The sequence below is a fragment of the Macrobrachium nipponense genome, chromosome 5, assembly GCF_015104395.2.
Source record: "Macrobrachium nipponense isolate FS-2020 chromosome 5, ASM1510439v2, whole genome shotgun sequence".
In the NCBI taxonomy this organism is placed as follows: Eukaryota; Metazoa; Arthropoda; class Malacostraca; order Decapoda; family Palaemonidae; genus Macrobrachium; species Macrobrachium nipponense.
Window position 1 is genome coordinate 68,095,666 of NC_061107.1, and position 18,135 is coordinate 68,113,800.

Here is an 18,135-nt window from a genome sequence, read left to right on the forward strand (position 1 = left end):
TTAGTGAGAGTCTTCAGAAGGTGCATAACTTCAAGAAACAAACCCGACGTGTCTTCTTCCTACGGCAACGCAAGCTTCGTCTCTCATTAGAATCATTCATGAAAAAATCGTTATTGAGCGTTTCCGGCACTTCAAGAAACAAACTGAACGCGTCTGCAGCATCGGATCTTCAAGGGCTCGAATCATCCAAACAACGCGCACGGGGGAAACTGAAGCCAAACCAGTCATCCGCTAAACAGAGAAGGAGGGGCCAAGCGTGTGTCGTTATCGGAACACCGTGACTTCCCACAAAAGCAAGCTAAGTACAATTTTTTATTCATTAGGAGTAACTGAGTGTTTCCTTTGCAGGTCGAATTTCGTTATTCCTGTGGCTGAAGTTATGAGACATTCTTAATCTTACTTTTTTACAGAAATTATCTACATCATTGAGATTTCTCTACTGCGAGTTTTTATCTTTGAGTGTCTGTTTCCAGAAGTTCTACTGAAAATATCATAATATATACTATGTTAATTTTATTCATGGGTGATTATTAATCCCTTACGTAACAAATCATATTAACAGTGAATATGCGTTTACGCAGTGGACGTCTGTATTTATACAGATGCATGGATAGGGTCGTTAGGCACCGTAGTGATTAGAAAACACACAAAAACAAGTGGAACACCCATACAAATCTAGATAAATTAGAGGTAACACTATTTCGGGTCATGACAATAAATGCTCCTTTGCAAGTCCCGATCGCAGTTTTAGCCTTGAGTTTTTTTAGTTATATAAAATATCGAACCTCAATGACTCAACTTAACTTTTAAAATACGGCTGGATTGCAAGGAATAACATGTCTGTAAAAAACTTTCATTAGGCTAAATGCGCTGACCAGGATCCCTCACTATTTCAAATTTTAGCAAAGAATGAAGTAAACAACAGCAAGTACAAACAGTTAATATTGAATGCAGTAGAGATAACTTGTCTTAATAGTAATCGCTCAATTCCTAATAGTTTGTCATTCATATGTTCGTTGCTTTATACGTAACCAGCAACATAATGCCTAAAACACACAATACGTTGCCGATGGTAATAAAGAGAAGGATCCTAATTATTACAAAAAGAAATAGGTAAACAGTAGCCCTTTCAGAAACAAACAAATCGTGCTTAAGCAAACTTGGGTACTGTGTCACCTAGTCAAGCGGTCAGGGTCAGTTAAATCTGCCGAGTGTTCAAAGCATGGCACATTTCACATAAGTGACTTCAGCGGAAAGGGAGAGCGATGTTGGAAAAATTAAAAAGGAATTTTCGTATGCATCACACGACCGTATCAAGTAATCAGAGCAGGTTCCCGTTTTTTTTTTAATACTAAAAGTTATTATAAGTAGTGGTGGATTAAGCCCAACTGTACGTGCCGTAAAAATTAGAATATCTTGTTTTATTCCTTTAGTACACGTAATATCCTGTATTTACGGACTCGCCGTCTGTTGCTCAAACTTCCCTAATGAGAAGTCCGGATAAGCGAGCGCTTACAGATACCTCTATAGTTATAAAAAACATTGATCTGTATCTAGTGTAATTGTAAGATATCCATCTAGGGGTATACAAAATATTATATTACCTCCTGCAAAATAAGGCGTGTTTATCAAAGGAAAATTCTATAAACCTTCAAACATATTAAAATCCGTTTGAACAAAGAGAGACAGTTAAGCAAATAATAACTTATATAGAGGAACAAATCATTGTATCATAAATCGTGATATTGTTCAACGACCCAACAGAATTCTCTCACAACCGCAGTCGCAGTTTGCACGCAAAATCTCGAGACGCATGCACCCTCGAATGTCTTAGTGCGTGTAAAAAGACTTTGCTGGGATCTCAGTGAAATTTTAATCCTTCCCGACACTCTGAAGTATAACGATTTCCGCGAACAAAGCCCTAGACACGGTTGACTCGCAGCAACAAGTTAATCTAGTAATCCACAAAACCTATACATATAAATATCGCATTTTTTTTATTGTTGCTAATTTTTAATCCCGCCCAATCAGTCGTAGACGAATCTCTCTTATACTCTATCTAAAGTAATATCCGTAAAGTCATTCAAGCAGAGGTGATTCAGCAGAAATTTTTTTTTATCTTTTATCTGAATACCAAGAAGTTTCTCCACTAGCGAGTGATCTCTGGGAGAAAAACGGATGTCATTGAAAGCAAAATTGAAAAATGTTAGTAATAGGAGTCATTAGGAAATCAAATAAGCCCATATAATTTTTCCCTCAAACGTCATGCCATAAAAGATCGGCGGACTTGGCGTATATGCGTAGATTTCTGTCGCTTAAACAAGGAAACGACTCCGCCCGATAGTTTCCAGTGCCATGTTACCTGACGATCCATGCTTATCTCTGTTATTTTAGAATAAATTTTTCACCAGCTTGGACTTAGTTAAAGGCTTTTACCAGATACCATTACCTAAGTGATTGTACCTCATACACCGTTTTCAGCACACTCAGGGGACATTCTCAATTTTTACGTTTGCCTCCGGCTTACTTTTAGGGGATACCCTACATGCCTATATGGTTGGTCTTGTAATCTTTTCTAATACCTTAGAAGTACATTCACATAAACTAGAGCTAGTGCTACAGAGACAAAGACAAATAATCTCAGTAAAAAAAATATCTAAATGTGAGTTTTTAAAAACCGAACATGTTTATTTACGTTTTATGTGTCTAGTCAAGGTCTTAAGTAGTCCATGGTAAGGTGTCGGCTATTCATAACTTCCGGTACCTATTAACATAAAAAGGGGATACAGCACTTTTGCGCTGTAGTGGGTATTACAATCGTATGTAAATATGTAACTCTTCAATCATGACAGCTCCCTTAACAGATGGAACTCGGTGACATATGATCATTCAGGTTTTGGAGCCAAGTTAAGATATCTACCTGGGAAAGCAAATATCATAGCTGGCGCATTATCCCGCAATCCCGCACCATATGGCAAAGAACCATTAATTGGACTAAAAAATATAGAAACATCCGTGCCTATTGTTAAAACCGTATCTAAACAAGAAAATTCCTTAACCGAAGAGATCGCGAGCATTGAATATCTGGGTTGGAGCGCAGAACTGTTACAAACTGAACAAAGCAAGTGTCAACAGCGATAAGCAAAACAATAAACACTTCGAACGGAAACAGGGTCAGCAGCAATAAGCAAAACAATAAACGCTTCGAACGGAAACAGGGTCAGCAGCAATAAGCAAAACAATAAACACTTCGAACGGAAACCCTAAAGCAAAAGTATATTTAAAGTATGTGTATCAGAATTATGTAATCAAATGTAATATTATATGTAGGTCCGTGACGAGGAAAACCCGAAGAACACAGCAGGTGACTAACGACCAGGTAGTAGTAATAATCTCTTTCATACCAATCGTCCTAAACTGGTTGCATTCCGTCATCCAGGGTTCCCTATTATGTCACAGAAAGCCAAATCACTATTTTACTGGCCTACAATGCTTACAGATATAAAAAAGCACATAACTAATTGTAACATGTGTCATGAAAACACGGGACACACTAAGATACCTGTCAGTTTAAGAGCCTATCACGTGCCAAATCAATCCTTGAAAAAATACACGTAGAATCATTAACAGAGTTACGAGTCTGACAGAGGAAATAAACACTTCTTAGTGTTAATAGTTCCTTGACACGTTATATAGAATTAATAGCACTAAAAACAAACACCGCAATTGAGTGCACTAGGAATAGTTATGAGTGCTAAATCAGTAAACATGGAATTCAACACATAATAATAATCTGACTCGGGTGGTGTAAATCAATAATAATCTCCTTAACTCGTGTGAATTCCTTTCCATTAAGAAAACCAATGATATATTTTATCACCTAGAGTCAATCGGGTTGGTAGAACGGATAAATAAAAAAGTGTCAATGTCTTACGAGTTACAACTCGTGATATTAGATCCGAACTGGATTATAGCGGTTCTCGCGGTATTAAATACCTTTATCATTCATATCTTGTATCTATAGAATTGATACCGCAAGTAGCCTATACGGTACGCCGCTAGAACACTTTTCCACATATTCAAGCCAACCATTAATTTATCAAATATATATAAAAAAAATTATATAAATAAATAAATATAAAAAATAAAATAAATATGGATACAAGTGGAGTCGATATAATACACTCCGTAAGAAGTCGGAAGGGTTACAAATTATAACAAAAAAGGAATCACGATAAAATCAATAAGCAAAACATAACCATAGGTTAATTAGATATCCAAATATATATGCGTAAAGATTTGAACTCTAACTTAACGCTTTAGTAATGACAAATAAGCTAAAAGTTCAAACACATATCAAAACCTACTGACATATTGTCTGTCCCGGTGATTTATATTCGTAGTAAAAAAAAAATAATAATAATAATAAATAAATAAATAAAATAAAATAGAATAAAATAGATTTTAAAGTCAGGAAGTCTAGAAGTGAAAATGTATATCTATGGAATAATCCTATATGGATCTTACAGGGCAAATAATATATATAGAATTTGTATGGAAACCTTTTTTCATTAGTTGAATAAGGAAAATCTAATTTAACATAATTACATTTATTTACAATCATGCAGATTTCCAACATGAAACTAATATATTGTTCAATTTTGGTGCTGTTTTTTTTTCTCAGACATTCTTCTCGTGTGGGTCGAGTATTAAAAAACAAAATATTTATACTAAAGTCGTATTTATTACAGCAAGTAACGTAACTCTTAGCTGGCTGAGAGCAATCTCCTGCCAGGACGACGTCATCAGTTCTGAAGGTGCATGGCGCGTCTGCCGACTCATCATTGTTCTTTATAACCTCAATAAACCGCTTGCGAAGCAGATTGACTGGAGAGAGGAATGCTTAGCTCGTGAACTTCACATGTGGTTCATGGGTCACGATGACATGACATAGCCATAACCTATTCTTATCCGTGTGTGCAATGCAATTAGTTAAGGATTGCAATTCGTTTTTAAAATGAATAAACAAATAAGCAAACAGAATTTCTATAACAACAAAATGAATTAATTTTTTCTGAACCTCATAGACAATTAGAGTCAATAAATCAGCTTATGACATTGGTAAACGGACATTTAGAAGTATCAAGGCATGTATATGAAAAATTTACTTGCAACATTAGCCTATGACAATTCAAGTAAATCACATTTCATGGGAAAAGTACTTTTCTTGAAAAACCCAAAGTTTATATAGAAATTAGTTACATAGTGGGTTCTTTCATAGCATCTCCTACCTATTAATAAAGTTTTAAAAATTAACCTCAGAGGATGCGCGCGAGAAATTTGAATATGCAAACTTTTGTTTTTAGAGGGCACATAGGATCGGATTTTATCACAGCTTAATTTCAGTTAGCATAGAGAAATACAGAATCATGATTAATATTCTCTTTGACTCTTATGTTGCCTGGCAATCTTACAAATAGCTCCGTTTTCCACTTCTTTGTCTAGTAACTTACTACCAGTAATATCGAATTTTCTTTGGGATTCGTAATGATATCTGTTTATTTTTTATAATTATGGATATTTTTACAAGTCATCATAGACCTGGATAGGTTTACTCATTGTTAATGCCATGGATAAAAAAGTTTGTACAGCTGACTCTTTTGAATTCCACAAATATCAGCGAATTCATGTGGGTTAAGTCTGGTTCTAAATGGCTTTCTCCCCCCCTGTATTTGGATGTCGTCTGAATTTACTTTGCCCTTGTGACATTTTTCTTATAATTTCACTTGCAGGCTGATTAATGGAACCTGGTTACAGTATTCTGCAGTACGAGAGTTTCACATCGCAACTTCAAAAAATCGTTCGTTGCTGCGGACGACGGCAGTCGAGTAACAACCGCCTACAATGTGAAAGGAATAAGCACCATCATGGACTTCTTCGACCGACACCATATCCTGTCGTTAATCTCGTTTTAATGCGGAACGCTCCGGCGACTGTCGGAAATCGACTACAAAAGGGACATACTTCCGACAATTACGACCAGGATATTCAACTCTACTTTGCTGGCGAAGGACTCGTGCTGGGGGTGATTTTATTCATCGCGAATGTAATCGTGTGGCTTAGGATGCAGAGAACAAGTATGAGGCCGAAAAAGAACGTTGGACCCCGCCAGGCAAATTTTCCCCTTGTTTTAACCATTTGGAATTGGCCATTTCATTTGGCTATAGGTGGTTGTCTGGAACTGTGTAATGGACGAAAAGTTGTTCGAATGCTAGTTAAATGTGTAGTAGTATAACCAACCTCAGTCATGTATCCTATATATATAAAGTATCATGTTATCCTACTATATAAATTGATCATAAATAACAGAATCGAAATATATTTTTGCGTGTACGCACTAGGAATCTATATATAAATGATCATAAGTAACAGAGTCGAAATATATCTTTGCGTGTACACAATAGGAATCTATTTAAAGTGCACATATATTAATCATAATTATGTGAATCCATATACATATGTATAAACAAATCAGGTAGCCTATAATCAATCTGTTACCTTTTATCTTACCAATAACTGCAGACATATAACAGTTAGCATAAAAATCAACGAATCAATCAGCATAAACATTAATAATTTTATCAATTCATTTATGAAATTTTTATCAGTTAAAATATGATTTTTATCATGTTATCAGAGTACATTAGTATTTTCTGTAGCATATGTATCTTAATGAGATGCAGTGAAAAAACTGTATCAGTATATATCACGTGATCACTATTATTTACCAATATCATTATTTTTATTTATATTTATTACTTGAATCTGTATTTGTGTACACCATGAATTTTTTTTCTTACTTATAAGTACTTTCTATTATCTAATATATATATTCACATAGTGTCTGTATCACACTCCTATAAGTCAAATGCAAGTCAAGCTTGAGTAATATTCAGTAGTTGGTTTTGGTAGCTGACCGAGCTTTTATGTAAGGTTGACACTAATAAAAATATGGAATGTTATTCCATATATATAAAAGACTAAAACTAAAGAGGTCAACCAGATTGCTTGCAGGAATGTGATCAGACCAGAGACGATAAAGTATGTAGGCTAAGATGACGTGCCGTCACTTGTGTTCATTCATTTGTTTTGAAACATTAGTCCAAGCTCCCTACTTGAGACAACTACCGCGACCTATAATTCAAACGGCCTACGTGATTAGTAACTATGTCATCTGATTGTATGTTCGTATGTTCGAGCTACTGTCTGCTTCCTTCATGATTTGTAACCAAGATGGTGGGCAGAATAGAGTTAGCATCATCATTGGCAGACCTGTACCTCTTTACCTAAGCTTTATCATGTAGAGAGAATAGAATTAGCCATCATTATTGGCAGAAGCGATCAAGCTATCATCATTAGAAGACCTGTACAATCCTACCTGATCTTCACCATGTAAATTCAGAGAATATAAGTACTTTTATACTTCGTGTTTTCTACTAAGAACCTCACATCAGAAAGAAATCATCATGAGTTTAACACATCGTCGTCATAACCAAAGAAGATAATACTGACTTCGTAAGTGATCTACAAACCCCAAGACACTCCAATGAATATATATATATATATATATATATATTATATATATATATATATATATATATATTATATATACTATCATAATTATAAATATTATATTATATATATACATATATATATATATATATATCTATATATATATATATATATACTAGATAGATATCTATATATATATATATATATATATATATTATATATATATATATATATATAGATATCTATCTAGGATATACTTAATATATAATAGAATATAGTTATATATAGATATATATATATATATATATATATGATATATATATCTTTAATATAATAGATAATAAGATATATATATATATATATATATATATAGTTATACATATAATAATATATATATATATATATATACATATATAATATAATATATATATAACCCCCCCCCCCCCTATATATATATATGAATATATATGTATTATATATATATATATATATATATATATATATAAGATATATCTAAATATATATATATATATATATATCATAGATATAGTATACACCAATCTATATATATATATACACACATGTTTTAATACAAAAATAAACTAAGCAACATGTTAACAATGACTATTAAGTGAAATTCAAGCAATTACAACTTTACATTCCCAGCTATCACGTGCTTGTCACAAACTGACATTTTACAAGTACCTTAACCACGAAATTTAAGCTAATTCACCTGAAATACTAACACAAATTCTAGCTGACATCAATACCATGACAATAATTAACACTCCGACCCATAACTGACCAAACGAACCCAATAATGACACGGATGTTTGTGTATAAAGAACCACATGTTACACGTAGCTCTAGGCAAGAAACCCGGCTATCAGAGGCAGGGGCATAACTCTCGGGGAGCAAAGTTTGAGTTAGAGGAGGATAAGTATACCCTGGCCCCCCCAAAAAAAATTAATAAATATGGTTAAATATCACACTCTTACGAAGACAGAGCAAGGAAAATTGAATTGTTAAGTTTGAAAGAACATTTGGTATATTATAAAGTATTTTAAATATTTATTTATTATTCACTTAACTATTAATTTATCTAGGAAATGAAAGAATAATTTATTTATGTACATGTTTTTTCTTCTCAAATGCCACACATTTCATTCTTAATGTTTAATGTTTACCTATGAAGACGAGTCGAGTACCACAGCAAGTAACAGAAACAACTATCATGGCATCCATACATATGACACATACTTTCAGATGACTAATGTTAAACCACCCATATTATTTAGTTTACCCGACCTTGTAGGCATTGCAGTGCCCCTAAAAAGAGTTCAAATTTCAGACATTTTTCTTGGGGGGGGGGGGGGGGGGGGGGGGGCTCACAGTAGCCCCCAGCTGAACAGGCTCGCTTTGCTCACCATCTTGGAGGAATAATAGTCCCACCCCATTGCCCACACCCACCACCCCCCAACTATTTGGAACCAGTTACGCCACCCTCACTCCCTATGAAAAAATGATTCTTTCTAGAGAGTTTGCTTGGACGTCAACTTGGTGACGCCAACATAGGAACTAGCTTATTACGCATCATCTTTAATATTTCCTTTTAAGAGAGAGAAATAAGAATAATTCTTATGTGTTATCTCAAGATCAATGAAGCAGCATTGGCACACTTACTGGGTTCTCGTAATTTTAAGGATTTTCGCCTAGCATGACCCCCTTGTTTGTTAAATCATATACATTGGATAAATTAGTTATTCTTGATACAAAAGAGTAATAATTCAATAATGCAAATCCTTTTCTTCCCCTCTGTTTAGTCTGGTCATCATCAAGTTCACATCAGCACAACAAACTGCACAGGCATGAAGTTACGTTCTTCCAGTCTGTTTTCTTCTTTTTTCCTGCTGTAACCAGACGTTGTGGAAGGTTTGACGCTAAAAGGAAATCCGCCCTTTTCGCAACACTCTCCACACAAGAAAAATCTGGACGTAAAGGTAAGCATTCGGAAGAGTTGGGACGGTGGAAGGTGACCTTTGGAACTTTGTTGCAGCCTGTGAGCGCTCACAATCTAGGACACATGCTGCAGCAAAACATCAATAGCAAGCACCATCCCTACATTTTTGTACAATCTCCGTTTTCTGGGACACTTCTCTTCAGCCCTCTTCTGACCCTTGTGGCTCACCCATTTACAACGCGTCGTCTTCTAACATACGAATTAGGAAATCAATAGCTTCAAAGAATTCATCCAAATTGTAATCGCACTTACGCAGGTGTACGACGATTTTTCTGTACACCTTTCCTTTAGATAATTTCTTATTAATTAAACTCAATCTCTTTATTTGTTCAATAACACGGTTAACTCAAATCTGAACTTCTTCAGTTCTACATGATTCATTGAAGGTACAAAAATGTTAGCAAGCCGCCGGTGCAAAATTACTAAAGTTTGGTGTTCGTTAACATAATGCTTATCGAGCAAGTCTAACGCTACCCTATAGTCAGCTGCAGTTACGCTCTGAGTCTTTACTACCCTTCGCGGATTCTTTCCTAGGGCTTATAACAGATATATAAACTTGATTATCTCATCCAGAACATCTATTCACACGAACTTCAAACTGTTCCTTAAAGGATACATATTCACTCACCTACCTTTCAAACATAGGAAGAGGTAGTGATTTCAACTTAGGTAAATGTACCTGTCTATTTTGCACATTCAATGTATCAATTCTATGCAACAGCAAGAGATGGCTCTAGTAGCGTCACTGTGTAGTTGGTGTAACCTAACTTCTACGTCGGTCTCCATTTTGAAATTGTTCGACATATATAAAGAACAAAGATGTCTCTCATCGGAACGAATACTGTCTGCCAAAATTTGGTAACCTGCTGCGGTTCGTGTTTCTATGAGCTCACACTGAGCTTCATTTAACAGGTCGGCCAGGAGACCCATTATCATTTGAATCTTCACAATGCTGGCTGTAGCCATGATTACGGATTTACTCTAATATCAAGGGGTCAACACAAAAAATTAATTATATTACGAAGAAAGGGGGCCTGAATGCAAGGATAGAATGACTCTAAGCCGCCTTTCCAGATTGGCGATTACGTTCGCCTCCTCTATAGGGCCTGATCAAACTGCCCTGGGGACCATTGCTTTTCCAATGCCTTCTGTACAGCACAGTACTTCCTATCCGGTGATCAAAGGACCAAAAAATGTCACGTTTTTTCGCCGACTTATTATAGTTCTAGACTCTGATGGTGTGAGCCAATAGTAAGATCAAATGACAAAACTGCTGCTACACAGTTAAGGGATTGGAAAGATACGTAGGGCTTTTGATGTTTTAATACAAAAATAAACTGAGAAACATGTTAACAACAACAATTAAGTTAAATTCACGCCATTACAACTTTACATTCCCAGCTATCACGTGCTTGTCACAAACTGACATTTTACAAGTACCTTAACCACGAAATTTAAGCTAATTCACCTGACATCAATACCAAGACAATAATTAACAATCCAACACCATAACTGACCAAACGAACCCAATAACGACACGGATGTCTGTGAATAAAGAATCATATGTTACACAAAGCTCTAGGCAAGAAGCCCAGCTATCAGAAGGAGGAGAGTATTCGCCTTACCTGCATACAACCTCACTCCCTAGGAAAGATTGGCTTTATCCAGAAAGTTTGCTTGGACGTCAACTTGGTGACGCCAACATAGGAACTAGTTTATTACGCACCATCTTTAATATTTAATTTTAAGAAAGAGAAATAATTATAATTTTTATGTGTTCTCTCAAGCTCAATGAGGCAGCATTTAAACCAGACACACTTACTGGGTTCTCGTAATTTTAAGGATTTTCGTCTAGCGCGACTCCCTTGTTTGTTAAATCAGATACATTGGATAATTTAGATATTCTTTTAAACAAAAGAGGAATAATTCAATGGTACAAATTCGCTTCTTCCCTCTGTTTAGTCTGGTCATCACCAAGTTCACATCAGCACAACAAACCACACAAACACGATGTTTCATTCACCAGTCTGTTTTCTTCTTTCCTGCTGTAACCTGACGTTGTAGAAGGTTTGACGCTAAAAGGGTATCCATTCTTTTTGCAACACACACACACACACACACACACACACACACATATATATATATATATATATATATATATATATATATATACATATATATATATATATATATATATAGATATGTGTGTGTGTGTGTGTGTGTGTGTGCTGTAACCTGACGTTGTAGAAGGTTTGACGCTAAAAGGGGATCACCATTCTTCTTTTTTGCAAAACACACACACACACACCACACACACATATATTATATTATATATATATATATATATATATATACTATATATATATATATATATATATGTTGTGTGTGTGTGTGTGTGTGTGTAATATATAGATATATATATATATATATATATATATATATAAATATATATACATACATACAAACATACATGTCCACCTTTTTGGAAATTTAGAAATGGCCACCCTAGTTGGGGTATACACATATTTGAGTTATAATGTGACAAAATCAGGCGACACAATAATGTACAATGTGTGTATTTATATTTTCCCAGTGTGTCATGAAAATTCATACGAGATAGAAGAGAGTGGGAGACAATTGGTAGGGGGAAGAGGAGGGGGTGGGAGGGGGGGTAGAGGATGTGATAAAAGGATGGGTTTGCGTGGGGGAGGTGGTTGTTGGTGGAGGAAGGAGAGAACTGATGAAGGGGAGGGAGGTAAGTCGACTTATTATCCGAACCTCTTTTCAGGTCTTTGGGTTCTGACTGATTACAACTTAAAATTATAAGAGTAAACTCCTAAAATATATAAATTTGACTAACTCCTATAACAAATAAATTACGGAAGGGTGTTGTAAGCATTGTGTCCGAATGTCATCACTGTTCGACTAAAAGCCTTGAAGACATTACCGAAAAACGATGTCACTTCGCGTCTGAAGTGGATAGTAGCTGTATGACACACGTTCGTAAATATCACTCCGAACTTGAGCCATTGTTTTACCGAATTGTTTTCTACCTAAGCCTCTTCAAAGCATCGCATTGATTTGTATATATAATGATTATATTATGTAACCGAAAATATAACTGCGAGAATCACATCATCCTTATACGATACTTTACACAAAGTCAAACAGTGCACTAACCTGCTTTGACAAGATGATCATAATTGGGGTAAACTTTTGCTACTCGAGGGGAAATTCTGGCAACTGAAAGTACGAAAGCCAGGTTGATGTACCTGGCAACACCACGACGTAATGATATACAACGGGCATCCTGCAAAGGGAGATTACCTATTAGCCTATGTGAGTAGCATTAGGTTCATTGACATTTATCAAACAACCCTTTCTGTGTGTGTGTGTGTGTGAACAATCAAATGCTTAGACATTAGAGCTGAGAAATATGGCGTTCTTACATTACCTTTCCCTGGATATAGGACGAAGTCAAAAGGCACACATCGTCAGGCCATGGGATCAGCATGTATTGTTCCCACCAACGAGATACTACGATGGAAACGTAGAATCCTAGGATGAAGGATATAGGTGCAGCATTCCTGTAGGATTCGCACACGATGGCGAGCTTTTCAAAGATTCTGTAATACAACGCGTAATTAGGTAACTTGGTTATTCTACATGCATCGGATTGAACTGAACACTAACTGACATTTAGCTATCTTGGCACATTGGAAAGCCGACACGAAACTTTCGACATACTTTGCAATTGCTAATACCTTTTAACATTCAGTTTAGTTAGCTAAAGGGAAACTCATTTTAAGAGGTGTTCGACAACGTTACTGATTTGACTTGAGATTATTATATCAGCATTAGTTGCTCTAGCAATGACATAAATCCTTTCCTAAAAGCAAAGTTTTTATCAAATTTAGATTTTAATTCGTATTTGTTATTTAAGCACTGAAGGAAACTGTTCTCTTTTGATCAGGGAATATATAAATTAGTTCCCCCACTCTTCTCCTTATGGCGCTGTTTTGAATTGGACTGTGGTCAGTGATTAAATATATGTTCATTCCTGCTCTTGTTTGTCAAAGCAAGTCGTTACTCTATACTCATATAGGTACGTCAGTAGGTACTACACATGCCACGTCTTATTGCTTGTTCAAAATGTTAGTTGGCAAGCACCAGCGGCTTTCTTGCCTGTACGTTTGCGTAAAGCTGTCCTTATTCTCCTCAGGTACACCTTGTGTTGTGACCTCACTTGAAAACTCACCTCTTCTGAGGATCCGTCAGGGCGAACCTGTAGACAGCAGAGCAGGACGCGTACAGAGCGAGGAAGAAAATCAGGTCCCTCCAGATCAGCTTGAAGACGCTGCCCCGCCACCTGCTTTGGAATGGTTGCAGGCGCAAGACATCAGGTTCATTTCCGTTACTTTGCTGGCAATTATTGTTTTCACTTCACTTATTCAATAATTACAAGACATTTTCTGAAAACATTGTGCTCTTTGTCTGTTTTGTATACTTCAATATGTATGTATGTGATATATATATATATATATATATATATATATATATATATATATATATATATATGTGTGTGTGTGTGTGTGTGTGTGTGTGTGAATAATTATCACATCACCGTGATTCTAAATAAATCATTCGAGTTACAAATGTCCTTTAATATCTAATTCGCTCTACCTCGGAATTGATATATTTCATATATGTACCGAAGGGGAATTTTTAGTTGATAATAATTTCGTCCCCTCATGGATCGAACCACCGTCCAGTGGACGGGAACGAAATCAGGACGGACTAGTGACGAGTTGACAGACTTAATAACGTCACTAGGCCGTCCTGATTTCGTTCCCGTCCACTGAACGGTGGTTCGATCCCATGAGGGGACGAAATTATTATCAACTAAAAATTCCCCTTCGGTACATATATGAAAATATATCAATTCGAGGTAGAGCGAATTAGATATTAAAGGACATTTGTAGCTCGAATGATAAATATATATATATATATATATATATATATATATATATATATATATATATATATATGTATAGTATGTCATACATATTGTTTACGTGAGAAATTGTTTACTTGTATAGACACAAGTACCTCTGCTAAAGACAAAATTTTTCCTCGTTTTCTTGCGCCATAAAATGTGAATCATTTGTGTGAGAGAACTATGATTTCAGGGAATAAACTCACCTCAATAGTAATCTTGAAAAAAGGCAGAAACTAGTAGTAGAAATTTGTTGACTGTAGGTGACTGTCATTTCTTCCTGTGGGAAAAAAGGTTTTCGATGGAAATCTTTGCCTCAAGTTAACATTTCACAGACTCTAATGAACACTTTCTCTTCAAGTAAGTAATATAACACTATTATTACAGAATTTCATCATATTTATCTAAGAAATGTTGATATTTAAGGCTGTTCGGCCAAAAGGGATGAAGCTCTCAGTCTGGTGTTCATCCACAACAACAACAACAAAAATAGAAACATGGCTTCTCCATAAGAGGGATGGAATTAGCACAATAAGGTTTCAGGATTACTCAAGGGAGGTTTGCTGAGTTGTTTGTTAGTGTCGTTGATTTAAAATCAAAAGGTGCAAGTACAACAAAGGATTTATGCTAAGAAATGTTGCCTATTCTAAATATGTAATGTATCCATAAGAATCGAAGAGGCACGTGTCAACAACAATAAACCAGAAGCACTTTCCCGAAGCCGGAAGTACCTCTGAAAGCGGCGAAAAATTTCCTGGCTTTGCTTCGCTTTGTTCGCGTCTCGTGAGTTCTTACACGGAAGTCACGTGTTGTAACCGCTCAGGCGAAGCCGTTTTTAATGGGCAAGAATTACTAATGATTTGCAGTTTTATTTCTCCCTCTCTCTCTCTTTATATATATATATATATATATATATATATATATATATATATATATATATATATATATATATATGTGTGTGTGTGTGTGTGTGTGTGTGTGTGTGTGTGTATATATATATATACACACACACAAATGAGTTCAGCCTATGAATACAGCAACCTTGTCATGTACCTTGCTCTAAATTCTTGATGAAGTACTCGATTTTTTTCTCAGTTAAAAAAATGTAACGAAAATTATTAATGATATATAATCATCTCAAATAGTAAGTAGCTGCCACACATTTATAAAACTCATTCTAATTTGATGCTGGGGCCGTTTTAACTCAAGACACAGATAGGGATGCTGTATTCATAGGCTTGAATTCCACGAAACGAATCTAATTGAAGATTGAGCACAACTCTCTAGATACCCCCACGGTAGAAAGCTTTCGTCTCCAAATGACTAACTGCTGAGCTAAAGCCTTTTATGAGAGAACTTAATATAATTGCGAACGTGTGGAACTAATGTAAAATTTTGATGAAAATCTTGAGATTTCAAGAAGCTACAGGCAATCAATACAGATGACTGATCTGCAAGCACAATATAAGCAAAGGTTACTACATACCTTTGACAGATTTTTCTGACAGTCATTTACATCCGAATAGTCATAAATCCTACAAAAACAAAGGTCCTCGAGTACAGCAAAATCATAAAGCCCCATCTTGAAATCAAAGAACGGAGTTGACCATTACGACTTGCGGATCTCCGTGGAGTCTTTCAGAAAAATCACATTCCGCCCTTATCAAACCTACACTGTCAGACACTGCAGCGAGTTGCTGGTGGCCTAGAGGGGTGCGGCCGTGATCTCTCTGGGTCAGTGCCTTCCAACCGATATGCCGCGGCACCAGAATAGTAACATAACATTAAGGCCAATCGCATGAAATCTATTTAAAAAATCCAAAGAATCTGACATTTACAGGACTATGGAGGGACATGTGTCTAGTATCAACAAAAATGAAAATAAGTTTTCATGTCTCAGGGGTGCGCAACATTTTTTCGCCTTCCATCACCACATTAATGGCCAAAATAGAAGCATTTTTTACTAAAAAAAAAAAAAACCATTAATCGAAAAAAACTTGGAAACAGCTAGTCATATGAAAGTAAGGTATAGAAGAACAAAAGTTGGCATCATAAAAATACATCCAGTGCTTCAGTCCCAGTCTTAAAATATCTAATAGTTCGGCTGTTAAGGCCGTTCAAGATTTGATTGATGTCATTTAATATTTCTTGTTGTTTCTGGAAAACGGCCAATCATATGAAAGAAGTTCATAGAAGAAAAGAGATCCAGAATATCAAAATACATCATGTGATGTGACTTTAAACTTCATACCTCAAATTATAAACGAAATATTGCAATTAAGTCTGTTGTATCCATAGCAAAGAAATAAGGAAAAATGTAGCGTTCTTTATGTAACTACAAAACGGTCATTCTTAGGAAAGAAGTTCACAGAAGAAAAAAGATGCAAAATATCAAAATACATCATGTGATGTGACTTTAAACTTTATACCTCAAATAATATACGAGATATTGCAATTAAACTTGTATTCGTCGCCTAAAAAGACAAAAAAAGAAAAATGTAGCGTTCTTTAAGTAACTACAAAACGGTCATTATTAGGAAAGAAGTTCATAGAAGAAAAAAGATGTAGAATATCAAAACACACCATATGATGTATTTTTAACTTCAAGTCTCAAAATCTTGTAGGAGCTTATGAAATTGAAATTTTAAGCATCTCAATTTCATCGTAAAATAGTATGAAAATATATCCATCTTTATGTAACTCTCAAATGGTCATTTATTAAAAAAAAGTGCATGGAATTAAAAAGGTTTCAGAATATCAAAATATATTAAATAAGGTAATTATTAACTTTATAACATTAATAGTATTGGATATATTGCAATTAATTTCTGAATACTTCAGTTTCATCGTGAAATATCTAAACAAGAAGCAGCTCATTCTTTATCTTAAAAAAATCATTTATTTGAAAATGAAATATCGTAGGAAAAACTTAAGAAAAATTAATATATACTAAATACATAAAGTTTTAACTTAATAGCTCTGAATATAGCGAATATATTCCAAATTTTGTTTTAAGAAATTTCAGCACCTACTTTACGGTAAAAGGGACATTCTACGAAAGTACAAAGATCCTGATATAGGCACTACAGTTCTAATATTATTTGTAATCTGTTTAATATTATCAAAACTAAATATCTTCATCTTCCTGTTATCATTTATCATTGCTGCTTCTCCATTTGAACAATAGCCACCGCAGACCCCACAAGCTGCAACATAAAAGAGCCCCTAATCTCTTCCACAGCTGCGTCTCATTGTTTGGCGCTGGTTCTCACTTTCACTGCAACTGCAACATACCGACTTCAGCAGTTCATCAGGGGCAATATTACCAATAAACATCTCAGGTCTTAACTTATGACTTCGATAAAGTTCCCATCTCTTCCAATTGGCCTTAAAGCTTCAGCATCCAGTTCTTTCCAGATCATTCATTGGAGATGCACTCTCAGAGCGTGCTGGATATTGGCACCTTCTGTTGGTGGTAGAATTTCTAGATTGATCTTACTCTTACTATGTGTCTGTTGGAGAATGCGGACTACCGTTCCTTTTCTAA

At 35.3% G+C, this 18,135-nt stretch overlaps 1 protein-coding gene across 5 annotated transcripts in view; it reads right to left on the reverse strand.

Annotated features, from left to right (window-relative positions):
• Positions 1 to 18,135, reverse strand: part of LOC135215387 (bestrophin-3-like) — an 89,583-nt gene that overhangs the window by 52,578 nt on the left and 18,870 nt on the right. For 3 of the 5 annotated variants that reach the window (XM_064249970.1, XM_064249969.1, XM_064249971.1), the window contains exons 2-5: positions 14,795 to 14,868; positions 13,851 to 13,964; positions 13,047 to 13,218; positions 12,773 to 12,902 (exon numbers count right to left, since the gene is read on the reverse strand). In XM_064249970.1, coding sequence (XP_064106040.1) covers positions 12,773 to 12,902; positions 13,047 to 13,218; positions 13,851 to 13,964; positions 14,795 to 14,862 — 484 coding nt within the window. In that variant the 5' untranslated portion in view covers positions 14,863 to 14,868. The remainder of the gene's footprint in view (positions 1 to 12,772; positions 12,903 to 13,046; positions 13,219 to 13,850; positions 13,965 to 14,794; positions 14,869 to 18,135) is intronic. The other 2 variants (XM_064249974.1, XM_064249972.1) reach the window with 1 other exon arrangement.